Source organism: Plecotus auritus, assembly GCF_963455305.1.
Source record: "Plecotus auritus genome assembly, chromosome: 6".
Lineage (NCBI taxonomy): Eukaryota > Metazoa > Chordata > Mammalia > Chiroptera > Vespertilionidae > Plecotus > Plecotus auritus.
The window spans coordinates 177,684,748-177,696,354 of NC_137773.1; the positions used below are offsets into that span (position 1 = coordinate 177,684,748).

At 68.2% G+C, this 11,607-nt stretch overlaps 1 protein-coding gene across 2 annotated transcripts; it reads left to right on the top strand.

Annotated features, from left to right (window-relative positions):
- On the top strand, positions 1-11,568 carry LOC308250797 (laminin subunit beta-2). Of its 2 annotated transcripts, none has more exons than XM_080673504.1 (33): positions 1-76; positions 153-238; positions 355-527; positions 610-745; positions 826-899; positions 1,280-1,468; positions 1,551-1,614; positions 1,841-2,043; positions 2,195-2,315; positions 2,578-2,766; positions 2,951-3,130; positions 3,250-3,362; positions 3,588-3,667; positions 3,747-3,879; positions 4,030-4,188; positions 4,259-4,386; positions 6,413-6,533; positions 6,714-6,906; positions 6,984-7,127; positions 7,285-7,516; positions 7,608-7,771; positions 7,847-8,071; positions 8,155-8,372; positions 8,467-8,563; positions 8,652-9,024; positions 9,118-9,302; positions 9,373-9,614; positions 9,692-10,040; positions 10,362-10,569; positions 10,647-10,788; positions 10,869-11,045; positions 11,138-11,297; positions 11,378-11,568. In XM_080673504.1, the coding sequence occupies exons 2-33, from the start codon at positions 154-156 to the stop codon at positions 11,512-11,514; spliced, it is 5,394 nt and encodes a 1,797-aa protein (XP_080529630.1). In that variant the 5' UTR covers positions 1-76; position 153; the 3' UTR covers positions 11,515-11,568. The 2 variants fall into 2 exon arrangements, with proteins under 2 accessions (XP_080529630.1, XP_080529631.1); XM_080673505.1 differs by having other exon boundaries at positions 4,033-4,188.
- The last annotated feature ends 39 nt before the right edge of the window (positions 11,569-11,607 follow it).

The window sequence follows — 11,607 nt, forward strand, 5'->3', positions numbered from 1 at the left end:
CCAGACTCCCAGCCAAGTGGAGGGACCTCCGGACCTGACCGAGTGGAGACTCAGCCTCGGACCCTCACGGACAGGGGTCAGCACGGGACCTCGGGGGAGGGTGCGGGCAGGCACGGCCCCAGACCTCTCATACCTACTCCCCTGCCCTCCAGGATGGAGTGGGCCGCAGGGAACCGGGGGAGGGACCCGCGGGGACAGCCGGGGCCCTGGGAGCTCGGCGTGGGCCTGCTGCTGAGCGGTGAGAAGGCCCGGTGAAGGCTGGGGGTTTGGGGATGGGATGGCGGGGCTGGGGGGAGCCAGCCCTGGGGCCACCGCCTGGGCAGCACCGTGCAACAGGCTGACCCCTGTTCCCAGTGCTGGCCACCTCCCTGGCCCAGGCCCCCGTTCCAGACATGCCAGGCTGCTCTCGGGGTAGCTGCTACCCTGCCACGGGGGACCTGCTGGTGGGCCGAGAGGACAGGCTGACGGCCTCCTCCACCTGCGGCTTGCAGGGCCCCCAACCCTACTGCATCGTCAGTCACCTGCAGGTGCTGCTGGGCGCGGGCTGGGGGCCGAGTCCCACGGGGCTGGCACCGGTGCGACCCTGACCCTGACCCTGACCCAACGCAGGATGAGAAGAAGTGCTTCCTGTGTGACTCGCGGCACCCCTACTCCGCTAGGGAGAACCCAAGCAGCCACCGCATCCAGAACGTGGTGACCAGCTTTGCACCACAGCGCCGGGCCGCCTGGTGGCAGTCAGAGAATGGTGAGGCCACGGCCGGGGCACGGGGTGAGCAGGGCCGCCCACCAGTGGCCCTGGCCCCTGACCTCCGCCTCCGGCCCCAGGTGTCCCTGCGGTCACCATCCAGCTGGACTTGGAGGCTGAGTTCCATTTCACGCACCTCATCATGACCTTCAAGGTGCCGGCATGCCTGGGAGCCTGCTTGAACCCCTGCTTGGCTCGCCGTCGCCCCTGAGCAGAGCCCCCGCCCTCAGCCCCCCTGAGCTCAGATGCTGAGCTCCGGCTGCGTGGGTGGCTCCTTCCCCCCACACCTCCCACTGCCTTCTGCCTCCACGCTGCCCCGACCCCAGGCTGGGCCCGGCGCTGCATCCCTGGGCCCCACGACCCCTGGGCCGACCCCCGAAAGGTGGTTACCCGCCCTGGTCATGGCTTGGCTCCCTCTGGTCTTCCCCCCCTGTCTGTGGGCCGCTTGAGGGCAGGGCCCAGTCGGGCAGAGCTCTAGATGGGCCTGGGCTGGACCCGGGTCCTGGGGCCCGCTGATCAGCCATACCCCCCCAGACGTTCCGCCCGGCCGCCATGCTGGTGGAGCGCTCAGCAGACTTCGGACGCACCTGGCACGTGTACCGGTATTTCTCCTATGACTGTGCGGCCGACTTCCCGGGAGTCCCGCTGGCCCCCCCACGGCGCTGGGATGACGTCGTCTGTGAGTCACGCTACTCAGAGATCGAGCCGTCCACCGAAGGCGAGGTGCGGCCGGATCCGGGCTGGGGCTGGAGGGGGGCGGGCCTGAGGGCAGGTCAGCCTCCCTGATGACTCCGCGCCCCTCCAGGTCATCTACAGAGTGCTGGACCCTGCCATCCCCGTCCCAGACCCTTACAGCCCGTGGATCCAGAGTGAGTGCTCCACCCGGAGGCTGGCACAGCCCGCTCTGGCTGGGGACGGTGTGGGGCCTCGGTGGCTATTTTGGGTGCTTCCTAGGGCAGGTGCCAAGTCAGATTTAGCTCAGAGAACAGCCCACGGGAGGTCTCCCCAGGTGACCTTGTCTGCCGCCGCTGCCCCGGGGGATCTGGGGCAGGGAAAGCCTGCCTGGCCAGCTGGCCCCGCGCTTCCCCCACTCAGACCTGCTGAAGATCACCAACCTGCGGGTGAACCTGACCCGGCTGCACACGCTGGGCGACAACCTGCTGGATCCCCGGCGCGAGATCCGGGAGAAGTACTACTACGCCCTCTACGAGCTGGTTGTGCGCGGCAACTGCTTCTGCTACGGACACGCCTCGCAGTGCGCGCCCGCCCCAGGGGCACAGGCCCACACGGAGGGCATGGTGAGGAGCGGGGGCATGGTGAGGAACGGGGGGCATGGTGAGGAGCGGGGGCATGGTGAGGAGCGGGGGCATGGTGAGGAGCATGCTGGCGGGGGGCGGGGCAGGGGCAGCGCGGCTGGACGGTGCTGACCGCGGCCCGGCCCCCTCCTAGGTCCATGGCGCCTGCACCTGCAAACACAATACGCGCGGCCTCAACTGTGAGCAGTGTCAGGACTTCCATCATGACCTGCCCTGGCGCCCGGCCGAGGACGGCCACAGCCACGCCTGCAAGAGTGAGTGGGGGCCTGGCTGCGTGCCTGTCGGCTCTAACCCAGAGCTCATGGGCCCGAGGGTACCCAGCCTTGAGGCCCCGAGGACTCCCTCGCCCTCCTGACTGTCTGCTCTGGGCGGGGACCCCCGTGTGGGGCTGAGGCCTTTGAGCCCCTCAGCCCCCTGGCCTTGGGAGGGACCCGAGGTGGCACTAGGGCCTCTTATACCCCTCACACGTGGGACACGGTCCCTCAAGAGGCCTGCCCTCTCCTCCCCTCCCCCAAGAGTGTGAGTGCCATGGGCACACCCACAGCTGCCACTTTGACATGGCCGTGTACCTGGCATCTGGCAACGTGAGTGGAGGCGTGTGCGACGGATGTCAGCATAACACCGCTGGGCACCACTGTGAGCTCTGCCGACCCTTCTTCTACCGAGACCCCGCCAAGGACCTGCGGGACCCGGCCGCGTGTCGCCGTGAGGCGGGGCCTGTGCGGGGGAGGCCGCTGTGCGGGGGGGAGCTGGGGAGCTGGACTGCTGTCAGGTGGCAGGGATGGGGGCACAGGTGAAGCCAGACTGGGGATCGGGGGCGGGGGAGGTGCAAGGTGAAGGGTGCTGGGCCCGTGTGGAGAGGCTGACCTTGCCCCCCTCTTGCCCTCAGCCTGTGATTGTGACCCCATGGGCTCCCGAGACGGTGGGCGCTGTGATCCCCACGACGACCCCACACTAGGGCTGGTCTCGGGCCAGTGTCGCTGCAAAGACCACGTGGTGGGCCCCCGCTGCCAGCAGTGCCGTGACGGCTACTTCGGGCTCAGTGCCAGCGACCCCATGGGCTGCCAGCGTACGTGCTTCCTGCCCTACTCACGCTGACCTCAACCCTTGACCTCTTACTCTGGACCCCCCTGAACACAAAGTGCTCCCCAGCTCCCCAGAGTGCTGACGGGCCTCCTTCCCCTGCAGGGTGTCAGTGTGATGCCCGGGGCACAGTGCCTGGGAGCACCCCATGTGACCCCAAGAGTGGAACCTGTTTCTGCAAGCGTCTCGTGACTGGACACGGCTGCACCCGCTGCCTGGTGCGACTGGAGGAGGCTGGGGGCCGGGGCTCAGCACTTAGCCTCAGAGCAGGGGCGAAGGGGTGGTGTCCGTGCCCACTGGGGGGTGCTGAGCGCTTACGGTCCCGTCCTGGCTAAGAGGCAGGTCTGGGAGGCGAGGGTCAGGGCTGAGAGCCATCATTGGAATCTGGGGGGGGGGGGGGCGAGGGTGTCTGTTTGTGGCCCCAGCAACCTCCTCTCCCGCAGCCTGGCCACTGGGGCCTGAGCCACGACACGCTCGGCTGCCGGCCCTGTGACTGCGACGTGGGCGGCGCCTCGGACCCTCAGTGAGTGCTGGTTACGGGGCTCCGGGGAGGGGCGGGGGGGGGGGCGGGAGGGAGGGCCTCTCATGGCGGTGCTCCGCAGGTGCAACGAGGCCACGGGTCAGTGCCACTGCCGCCCCCACATGGTGGGGCGCCGTTGTGACCAGGTGCAACCTGGCTACTTCCGGCCCTTCCTGGACCACATGACGTGGGAGGCTGAGGACACGCGAGGCCAGGTAGGGGCAGTGGTGGGGGCAGGACACGAGAGGCAGGGGACGCTGGTCCTTGAGTGGGCTGGGTGTCGGGCCTCGGGCAGGGCCTCGGCTCGAGACGGGGGCTTGGCGCCGGGCTGTGCAGAAGCGGCGAGCCCACAGCCGCGTCTCCAGCAGGTGGCTGTGGTGGAGCGCCTGGCCGGCCCCGGGGGAGCCCCCTCCTGGACGGGCCTGGGCTTCGCGAGGCTGCGGGCGGGCCAGGCGCTGGACTTCCTCGTGACCTCGGTGCCCAGAGCCATGGACTACGACCTGCTGCTGCGCATGGAGCCCCAGGTGAGACCCCTGGCACCGCCCGGAGCTGCCCCCGGGGTGGGAGCGCCTCCTTCACTGTCCTGTCCCCCAGGTCCCCGAGCAGTGGGCGGAGCTAGAGGTGACCGTGCAGCGCCCGGGGCCCGTGTCTGCCCGCAGCCCCTGTGGGCATGTGTTACCCAAGGACGACCGCATCTCAGGGACGCTGCAGCCGGACGCCAGGTGAGGGCCGGATGGCAGGCCCCGCGGATGGCAGCCCCTGGGGGCTGGAGGCCGGCCCACGCCCCCTGCAGGGCCCCCCCTCACTGCCCTTCACTTGCCCCTCGTCCGCGTGCTGCTCCAGGGCGCTGTGTGCTGGGCGCTGCCGGGCACGGCCCTGGCCAGAGGAAGGAAGTGGGCAGAACAAAGGCAGCTCTCCCGGGGCAGGCTCCCAGGTCCAGAGGCGGACAGGACCGCAGGGAAGCCGTGCACCCTGGGCGACGCCCCGGAAGGAGGCCACTGAGCACCAGCGGCTGCGCCTGAGCTGGTTGCCGTCTCGTTACAATTTGTTGGTTTTTTGTTTGTCTGTTTGTTTTTTATGTTTTTTATTGATTTCAGAGAGGAGGAGAGGGAGAGAGAGAGAGAAACATCCGTGATGAGAGAGAGTCATCAACCAGCTGCCTCCTGCACGCCCCCTACTGGGGATCGAGCCCACAACCCGGGCACGTGCCCTGGACCGGAATCGAACCCGGGACCCTTCGGTCTGCAGGCTGACACTAGGGCTGTCTGATTACATTTTGGATAGTGTTTGTTTCACATCTACTCTTCCTCACTTCTTTTTAGACATTTATCACGTACATATTCAAACAGACACCGAAGCAGAGAGAATGGCATAATGAACCTGGCTGAGCCCCCTGTAGGCATGTGGCCAGCCGTGACTGGTGCTGCACAAAGACCCCCTGGGCTGAGTGGAGAAGAGACGTGGGGGCCACGGTGAACGCTGGAGGCCGCTGGGCGGTGGGGTTGGCTGAGTGGCAGGGGTTGGGCAGAGGCCAGAAGAGCAAGCTCCGGAGGGTCCGAGCAGCAGAGCAGAGGGTTACCGTGTGGGGGCGGGTTGGACGGGGAGGTGACTGCGCTTTGGGCGTGGGGATGGGGGGATGGTTGTTTACTGAGGCGCAGACCTGGGAGGAGAGTTCTGAGATCTCCGGCCCCGGCAGCAGCCAGGAGTGGTTGGGGCTCGGTTTCTGGAGGGACAGGAAGGGCTGAGGTAGGAGATGTACATTTGGGACATGTCACTAAAGAGATGGGTTCAGAGCCACCAGCGTGGCTCACTGATTGAGCATCGACCTAGGAACCAGGAGGTCAGGGTTCGATTCCCAGTCAGGGCACAGGCCCAGGTTGCGGGCTCCATCCCCAGTGTGGGGCGTGCAGGAGGCAGCCCGCTGATGATTCTCTCTCATCATGGATGTTTTTCTCTCCCTCTCCCTTCCTCTCTGAAATCAATAAAAAAAATTTTTTTTAAGAGAAAAAAAAAAAAAAAAGAGATGGGATGAACCTACCAGAGGAAGGCAGGAAGCCCGGAGCCAGGCTCTGGGGGACCCTCGTGTGAGGCAGCAGCAAGGAGCCGGGGAGGAGGGGGAGCAGGAGGGAGGCAGGTGCCGGAGCAGAGGCGAGGAGGGCATCTCGGGGAGGAAGGTGCGCTGACCTCATTGCTGCTGAACCAGAGCAGATAAGACGCAGCAGCGGCTGCGGGCTTGGCTACGCGGAGGTCGTTGGTGGCCTTGCCACAGGCCTGGGGAAGGCCTGTTGGGACAGAAACGCCACTGGAGTGGGCGGCTAGAGCGTGGAGGCAGGACCGCGGTAAATTTCAGGAATGTGTGGGCAGGGGAGCAAAGACAAGCTCAGCTGGGGACACTGGGGTGCGGGGGCGCTGCAGGGGCATGGCGGGCCCGGGCCGTTTGCAGCTGGATGGGCTGACCCAGGAGAGAGGCGCGAGGGGAAGTGATGCCGTCTTGGTGAAGAAGAGCAGAGGTTGGTGGCGGAGGTCAAGGTCAGAGCCAGAGGGTTGCGAGGGTGCGTGGAGGGCTTCTAGCGAGACGGCTCTGCGCAGGCGTGTGACCCCAGCGAGGGAGATACGCAGGGTCCTCCGTGGGCCTGCCCAGCTGTGTGCTGGCCTGGCAGTGGTTGGCTGCTCTGTATGTGGGGGGCGGCCCAGGAGAGTGGGTGCGGGACGCTGGGTGACTCCCATGCGTGACCTCCGCGCCCCCAGGTCCACCGTGCTGCCCAGGCCTGTCTGCCTGGAGCCCGGCGTCTCCTACAAGCTGCAGCTGAAGCTGCTGAGGACAGGGGGGCGTGCCCCGCCCGAGGCCCCCAGCCTGCTCATCGACTCGGTGAGCAGTCCCCTCCCCACCAACCAAGACGGCCAGGCCCCTGGGAGGGACCCAGAGTGGTGGCTGGATGGGAGGAGCCGGGCAGAAGAGGCGGCCAGTGCCGTGCCACCTCAGTGATCGGCAGGGGGTACCCTTACGGCCCTGGGTCCCAACCTCGCCCGGCCCTGCCCGCCTCCGCAGCTGGTGCTGCTGCCTCGGGTCCTGGTGCTGGAGATGTTCAGTGGGGGTGACGCGGCGGCCCTGGAGCGCCGGGCCACCTTCGAGCGCTACCGCTGCCACGAGGAGGGCCTGGTGCCCAGCAAGACCCCCCCCTCTGAGGCCTGCGCCCCGCTCCTCCTCAGCCTGTCTGCCCTGCTCTACAACGGCGCCCTGCGTGAGTGTCTGTGTGTGGGGGGGGGCGCAGCACAGGTGGGGGCCCCTCTGACTCGGCCCTGCACCCCCTCCCCACAGCCTGCCAGTGCGACCCCCAGGGCTCGCTGAGTTCTGAGTGCGACCCTCACGGGGGCCAGTGCCGGTGCAAGCCGGCCGTGGTGGGCCGCCGCTGCGACCGCTGTGCCCCTGGCTACTACGGCTTCGGCCCCGCCGGCTGTCAAGGTACCTCCCTGCCCCTTCCCACGACCCTCAGCTCAGCCCCGTCGCTGGCTCTCCCGCTTCCCTCCTCCCACTCTGCACGGCCCCCAGCTCTCAGCCCTGGGCCGCCCCAAGTCCTCCGCATCCCCTGACGGTCCCGCCCGCCCCGCCTTGCCCGCAGCCTGCCAGTGCAGCCCCGAGGGGTCGCTCAGCGGCCTGTGCGAAGGCGCCAGCGGGCAGTGCCCCTGCCGAGCCGGGGCCTTCGGGCTTCGCTGCGACCGCTGCCAGCACGGCCAGTGGGGCTTCCCTAGCTGCCGGCCGTGCGTGTGCAACGGGCACGCAGACGAGTGCGACACCCACACGGGCGCGTGCCTGGGCTGCCGGGACCACACGGGGGGCGAGCACTGCGAAAGGTGAGCGGGCGGAGCGGTTCCGGGCGGGCGGCAGGCTGCGCAGGGGCAGGGACGATGCAGCTCCTCCTGCCCCTCCTGCCCCTCCACGCAGGTGCCTCGCGGGCTTCCACGGGGACCCTCGGCTGCCACCCGGGGGCCAGTGCCGGCCCTGCCCCTGCCCTGACGCCCCCGGGAGCCAGCGGCACTTCGCGACTTCGTGCCATCGGGATGGGCACTCCCAGCAGATCGTGTGCCACTGCAGGGCGGGCTACACGGGTGAGTGGGTGCGGAGCGGGCACGGGCTGGTGAGGCCGCTGGGCAGGGCACTCACGCCTCCCCTCATGTGGGCAGGGCTGCGGTGCGACGCTTGTGCCCCCGGGCACTTTGGGGACCCATCCAGGCCAGGCGGCAGGTGCCAGCCTTGTGAGTGCAGCGGGAACATTGACCCCACGGACCCCGATGCCTGTGACCCCCACACGGGGCAATGCCTGCGCTGCCTACACCACACGGAGGGCCCACGCTGTGCCCACTGCAAGCCCGGCTTCCATGGGCAGGCCGCCCAGCAGAGCTGTCGCCGTGAGTGGGGGATGGGCGGGCATGGCCGGGGTGGGGCCCGCGGCTCCGGCTCCCCTGACGACTGTCCATCTTGGCTGGCACAGGCTGCATCTGCAACCCGCTGGGCACAGACCCCCAGCAGTGCCCGTCCACGGACCGGTGCAGCTGTGACCCAAGCAGTGGGCAGTGCCCTTGCCTCCCCAATGTCCAGGGCGCGAGCTGTGACCGCTGTGCCCCCAACTTCTGGAATCTTACCAGTGGCCGTGGCTGCCAACCCTGCGCCTGCCACCCCAGTCGAGCCACAGGCCCCACCTGCAATGAGGTACGGGGCCTCCTGGGGACCCCGGAGGGTGGGACCAATGTCCGCCTCAGGTCCCAGGGCTCAGGCTCCGACCTCTGCCCTGCCCCCACTCTAGTTCACAGGCCAGTGCCACTGCCGAGCCGGCTTCGGTGGGCGAACCTGTTCTGAGTGCCAGGAGCTTCACTGGGGAGACCCTGGGTTGCAGTGCCGCGGTGAGGGGGCCAGCGGGTCCGGGTGGGTGGGGGCCGCCCGGGAAGCCCGCCGGCACCCGGTAACCCTGTGGTCCGGCCTCTCCTGCAGCCTGCGATTGCGACCCTCGTGGGATAGACACGCCTCAGTGCCATCGCTCCACAGGCCACTGCAGCTGCCGCCCAGGGGTCTCTGGCGTGCGCTGTGACCAGTGCGCCCGGGGCTTCTCGGGGGTCTTTCCTGCCTGCCACCCCTGCCATGCATGCTTTGGGGACTGGGACCGCGTGGTGCAGGACCTGGCTGCCCGTACCCGGCGCCTGGAGCAGAGGGCGAAGGAGCTGCAGCAGACGGGGGTGCTGGGCGCCTTTGAGAGCAGCTTCCGGCACATCCAGGAGAAGCTGGGCGCCGTGCGGGGCATCGTGCTCGCCCGCAACACCTCGGCCGCCTCCACTGCGCGGCTCCTGGAGGCCACGGAGGAGCTGCGGTGCGGATGGGCCCAGATACGTGGGGGGAGGGGCAGCGGCCCAGGGGACCGGGGCCGAAGCCTCTACCGACCCCTCCTTCGCCTCTGGCACAGGCGTCAAATCGGGGAGGCCACCGAGCACCTGACCCAGCTGGAGACACAGCTGACAGACGTGCAGGACGAGAACTTCAACGCCAACCACGCGCTAAGCAGTCTGGAGCGAGACGGTCTGGCACTTAACCTCACGCTGCGGCAGCTCGCCCAACACCTGGACCTGCTGAAGCACTCCAACTTCCTGGGTGAGTTGTGGGCCGGCGGCGCGGGGGCCAGGGCTGGTCTTCGGCTGACTCCTGCCTCTGCCCAACGTAGGTGCCTACGACAGCATCCGCCGTGCCCACAGCCTGTCCGCAGAGGCGGGACGTCGTGCCAACACATCGGCCCTGGCAGTGCCCAGCCCCGTGAGCCACTCTGCAGGCACCCGGAACCGGACGGAGGTGCTGATGGGTGCCCAGAGGGAGCACTTCCACCGCAAGCACATGGCCAACCAGCAGGCGCTGGGGGAGCTCTCTGCCCGCGCCCACGGCCTGAGCCTAACGGGCATAAACGAGCTGGTGAGGCGCCCGTGTGAGGTGGGGCGCGTGGGGGGGGCTGCGCCGGCCAGAGGCCCTGACTGTGCTGTGCCTGGCAGGTGTGCGGGGCTCCAGGCGACGCTCCCTGTGCTACGAGCCCCTGTGGGGGTGCCGGCTGTCGGGACGAGGACGGGCAGCCCCGCTGTGGGGGCCTCAGCTGCAACGGGGCAGTGGCCATGGCGGACCTGGCGCTGGGTCGGGCCCGGCACACGCAGACAGAGCTGCAGCGGGCACTGGCGGAAGGAGGTGGCATCCTCGGCCAGGTGGCAGAGACCCGTCGGCAGGCAGGCGAGGCCCAGCAGCGGGCCCAGGCGGCCCTGGACAAGGCCAACGCCTCCAGGGGGCAGGTGGAGCAGGCCAACCGGGAGCTGCGGGAGCTCATCCAGAGCGTCAAGGACTTCCTGAGCCGTGAGCCTCCCACGCGGCCAGGCCACGTGGTCGTCTCCCCGTGTCTGTGTTTATACCCGTGTCCCTGGGTTCATCCTTGGGTCGGGACCTGTACTGGTCCTGTGTTCCTGATCCTGTGTCTGGCCCCTGAGCCCTCGCCCTTTGTGGCCCTCAAGTCCATGACCCCGAGTCTGTGCCCACATACAGCGCCTGTCCTTGTGGTCACATCCTTATGCCCATTAGCAAACCCATAGCCCTCGTGCAGTCCCGCGTCCATGCCCCAGCACTGTGTCCCCATACCCCTGCTGGGAAGGTGTCCCTAAGTCCCTGACTGTCCCACAGAGGAGGGGGCCGACCCTGACAGCATCGAGATGGTGGCCACCCGGGTGCTGGAGCTCTCCATCCCAGCGTCACCTGAGCAGATCCAGCACCTGGCTGGCGAGATCGCTGAGCGGGTCCGGAGCCTGGCCGACGTGGACACGATCCTGGAGCGCACTGTGGGAGATGTGCATCGCGCAGAGCGACTGCTGCAGGATGCGCAGCGGGCACGGTCTGACCCCGACCTTGACCCTCATCCTTGGCACCTGGTCCTGATCCTTGCAGGCCCTGATGCCCTCTCTTCCGCAGGAGCCGGGCTGAAGGTGAGAAGCAGAAGGCAGAGACAGTACAGGCGGCACTGGAGGAGGCCCAGCGGGCACAGGGTGCCGCTCAGGGGGCGATCCAGGGGGCAGTGGTTGATACGCAAGACACGGAACAGACCCTGCACCAGGTGTGGTCTCTGGGGCATCCGAGGGGCAAGGTGATGGACACGCCTCTGAGACCTGGTTAACCCTAGCCCCCCCACGGCAGGTGCAGGAGAGGATGGCGGGAGCAGAGCAGGCGCTGAGCTCTGCAGGGCAACGGGCTCAGCAACTGAATGGCCTCCTGGAGGCTCTGAAATTGAAACGAGCAGGGAACAGCCTGGCAGCCTCCAGGGCCGAAGAAACAGCAAGCAGTGCCCAGGGTCGTGCCAGGGAGGCTGAGCAGGTAGGCTGAGGCAGAGCCCGCGAGGGGGGAGGGTAGAGGCTGGGTCTCCACTGGGCCACCACCCTGCCCCTCCCTGCCCTCCACATCCCCAGCTGCTGCAGGGCCCACTGGGCGACCAATACCAGACAGTGAAGGCCCTGGCTGAGCGCAAGGCCGAGGGAGTGCTGGCTGCGCAGATGCGCGCAGAGCAGCTGCGGGATGAGGCTCGCGGCTTGTTGCAAGCGGCTCAGGACAAGCTGCAGCGGCTGCAGGGTGAGGACCGGGGGCGGGCACCAGAGACGGGGGTGGGGGGCGCGTGGGAGTGGGCCGTGGCTGAGGCCTGCCTCTCTCAGAGCTGGAGGGCACCTACGAGGAGAACGAGCGCGCGCTGGAGGGCAAAGCGGCCCAGCTGGACGGGCTGGAGGCCAGGATGCGCAGCGTGCTTCAGGACATCAACCTGCAGGTCCAGATCTACAACACCTGCCAGTGACCCCGCCAGACAGTTCCCAGCCTGGCCAGGCCCCAATAAACCGTGTGAACCCCCACTGCGTGGTCTGGACTGATTTGGGGAGGGCGGGGCCTC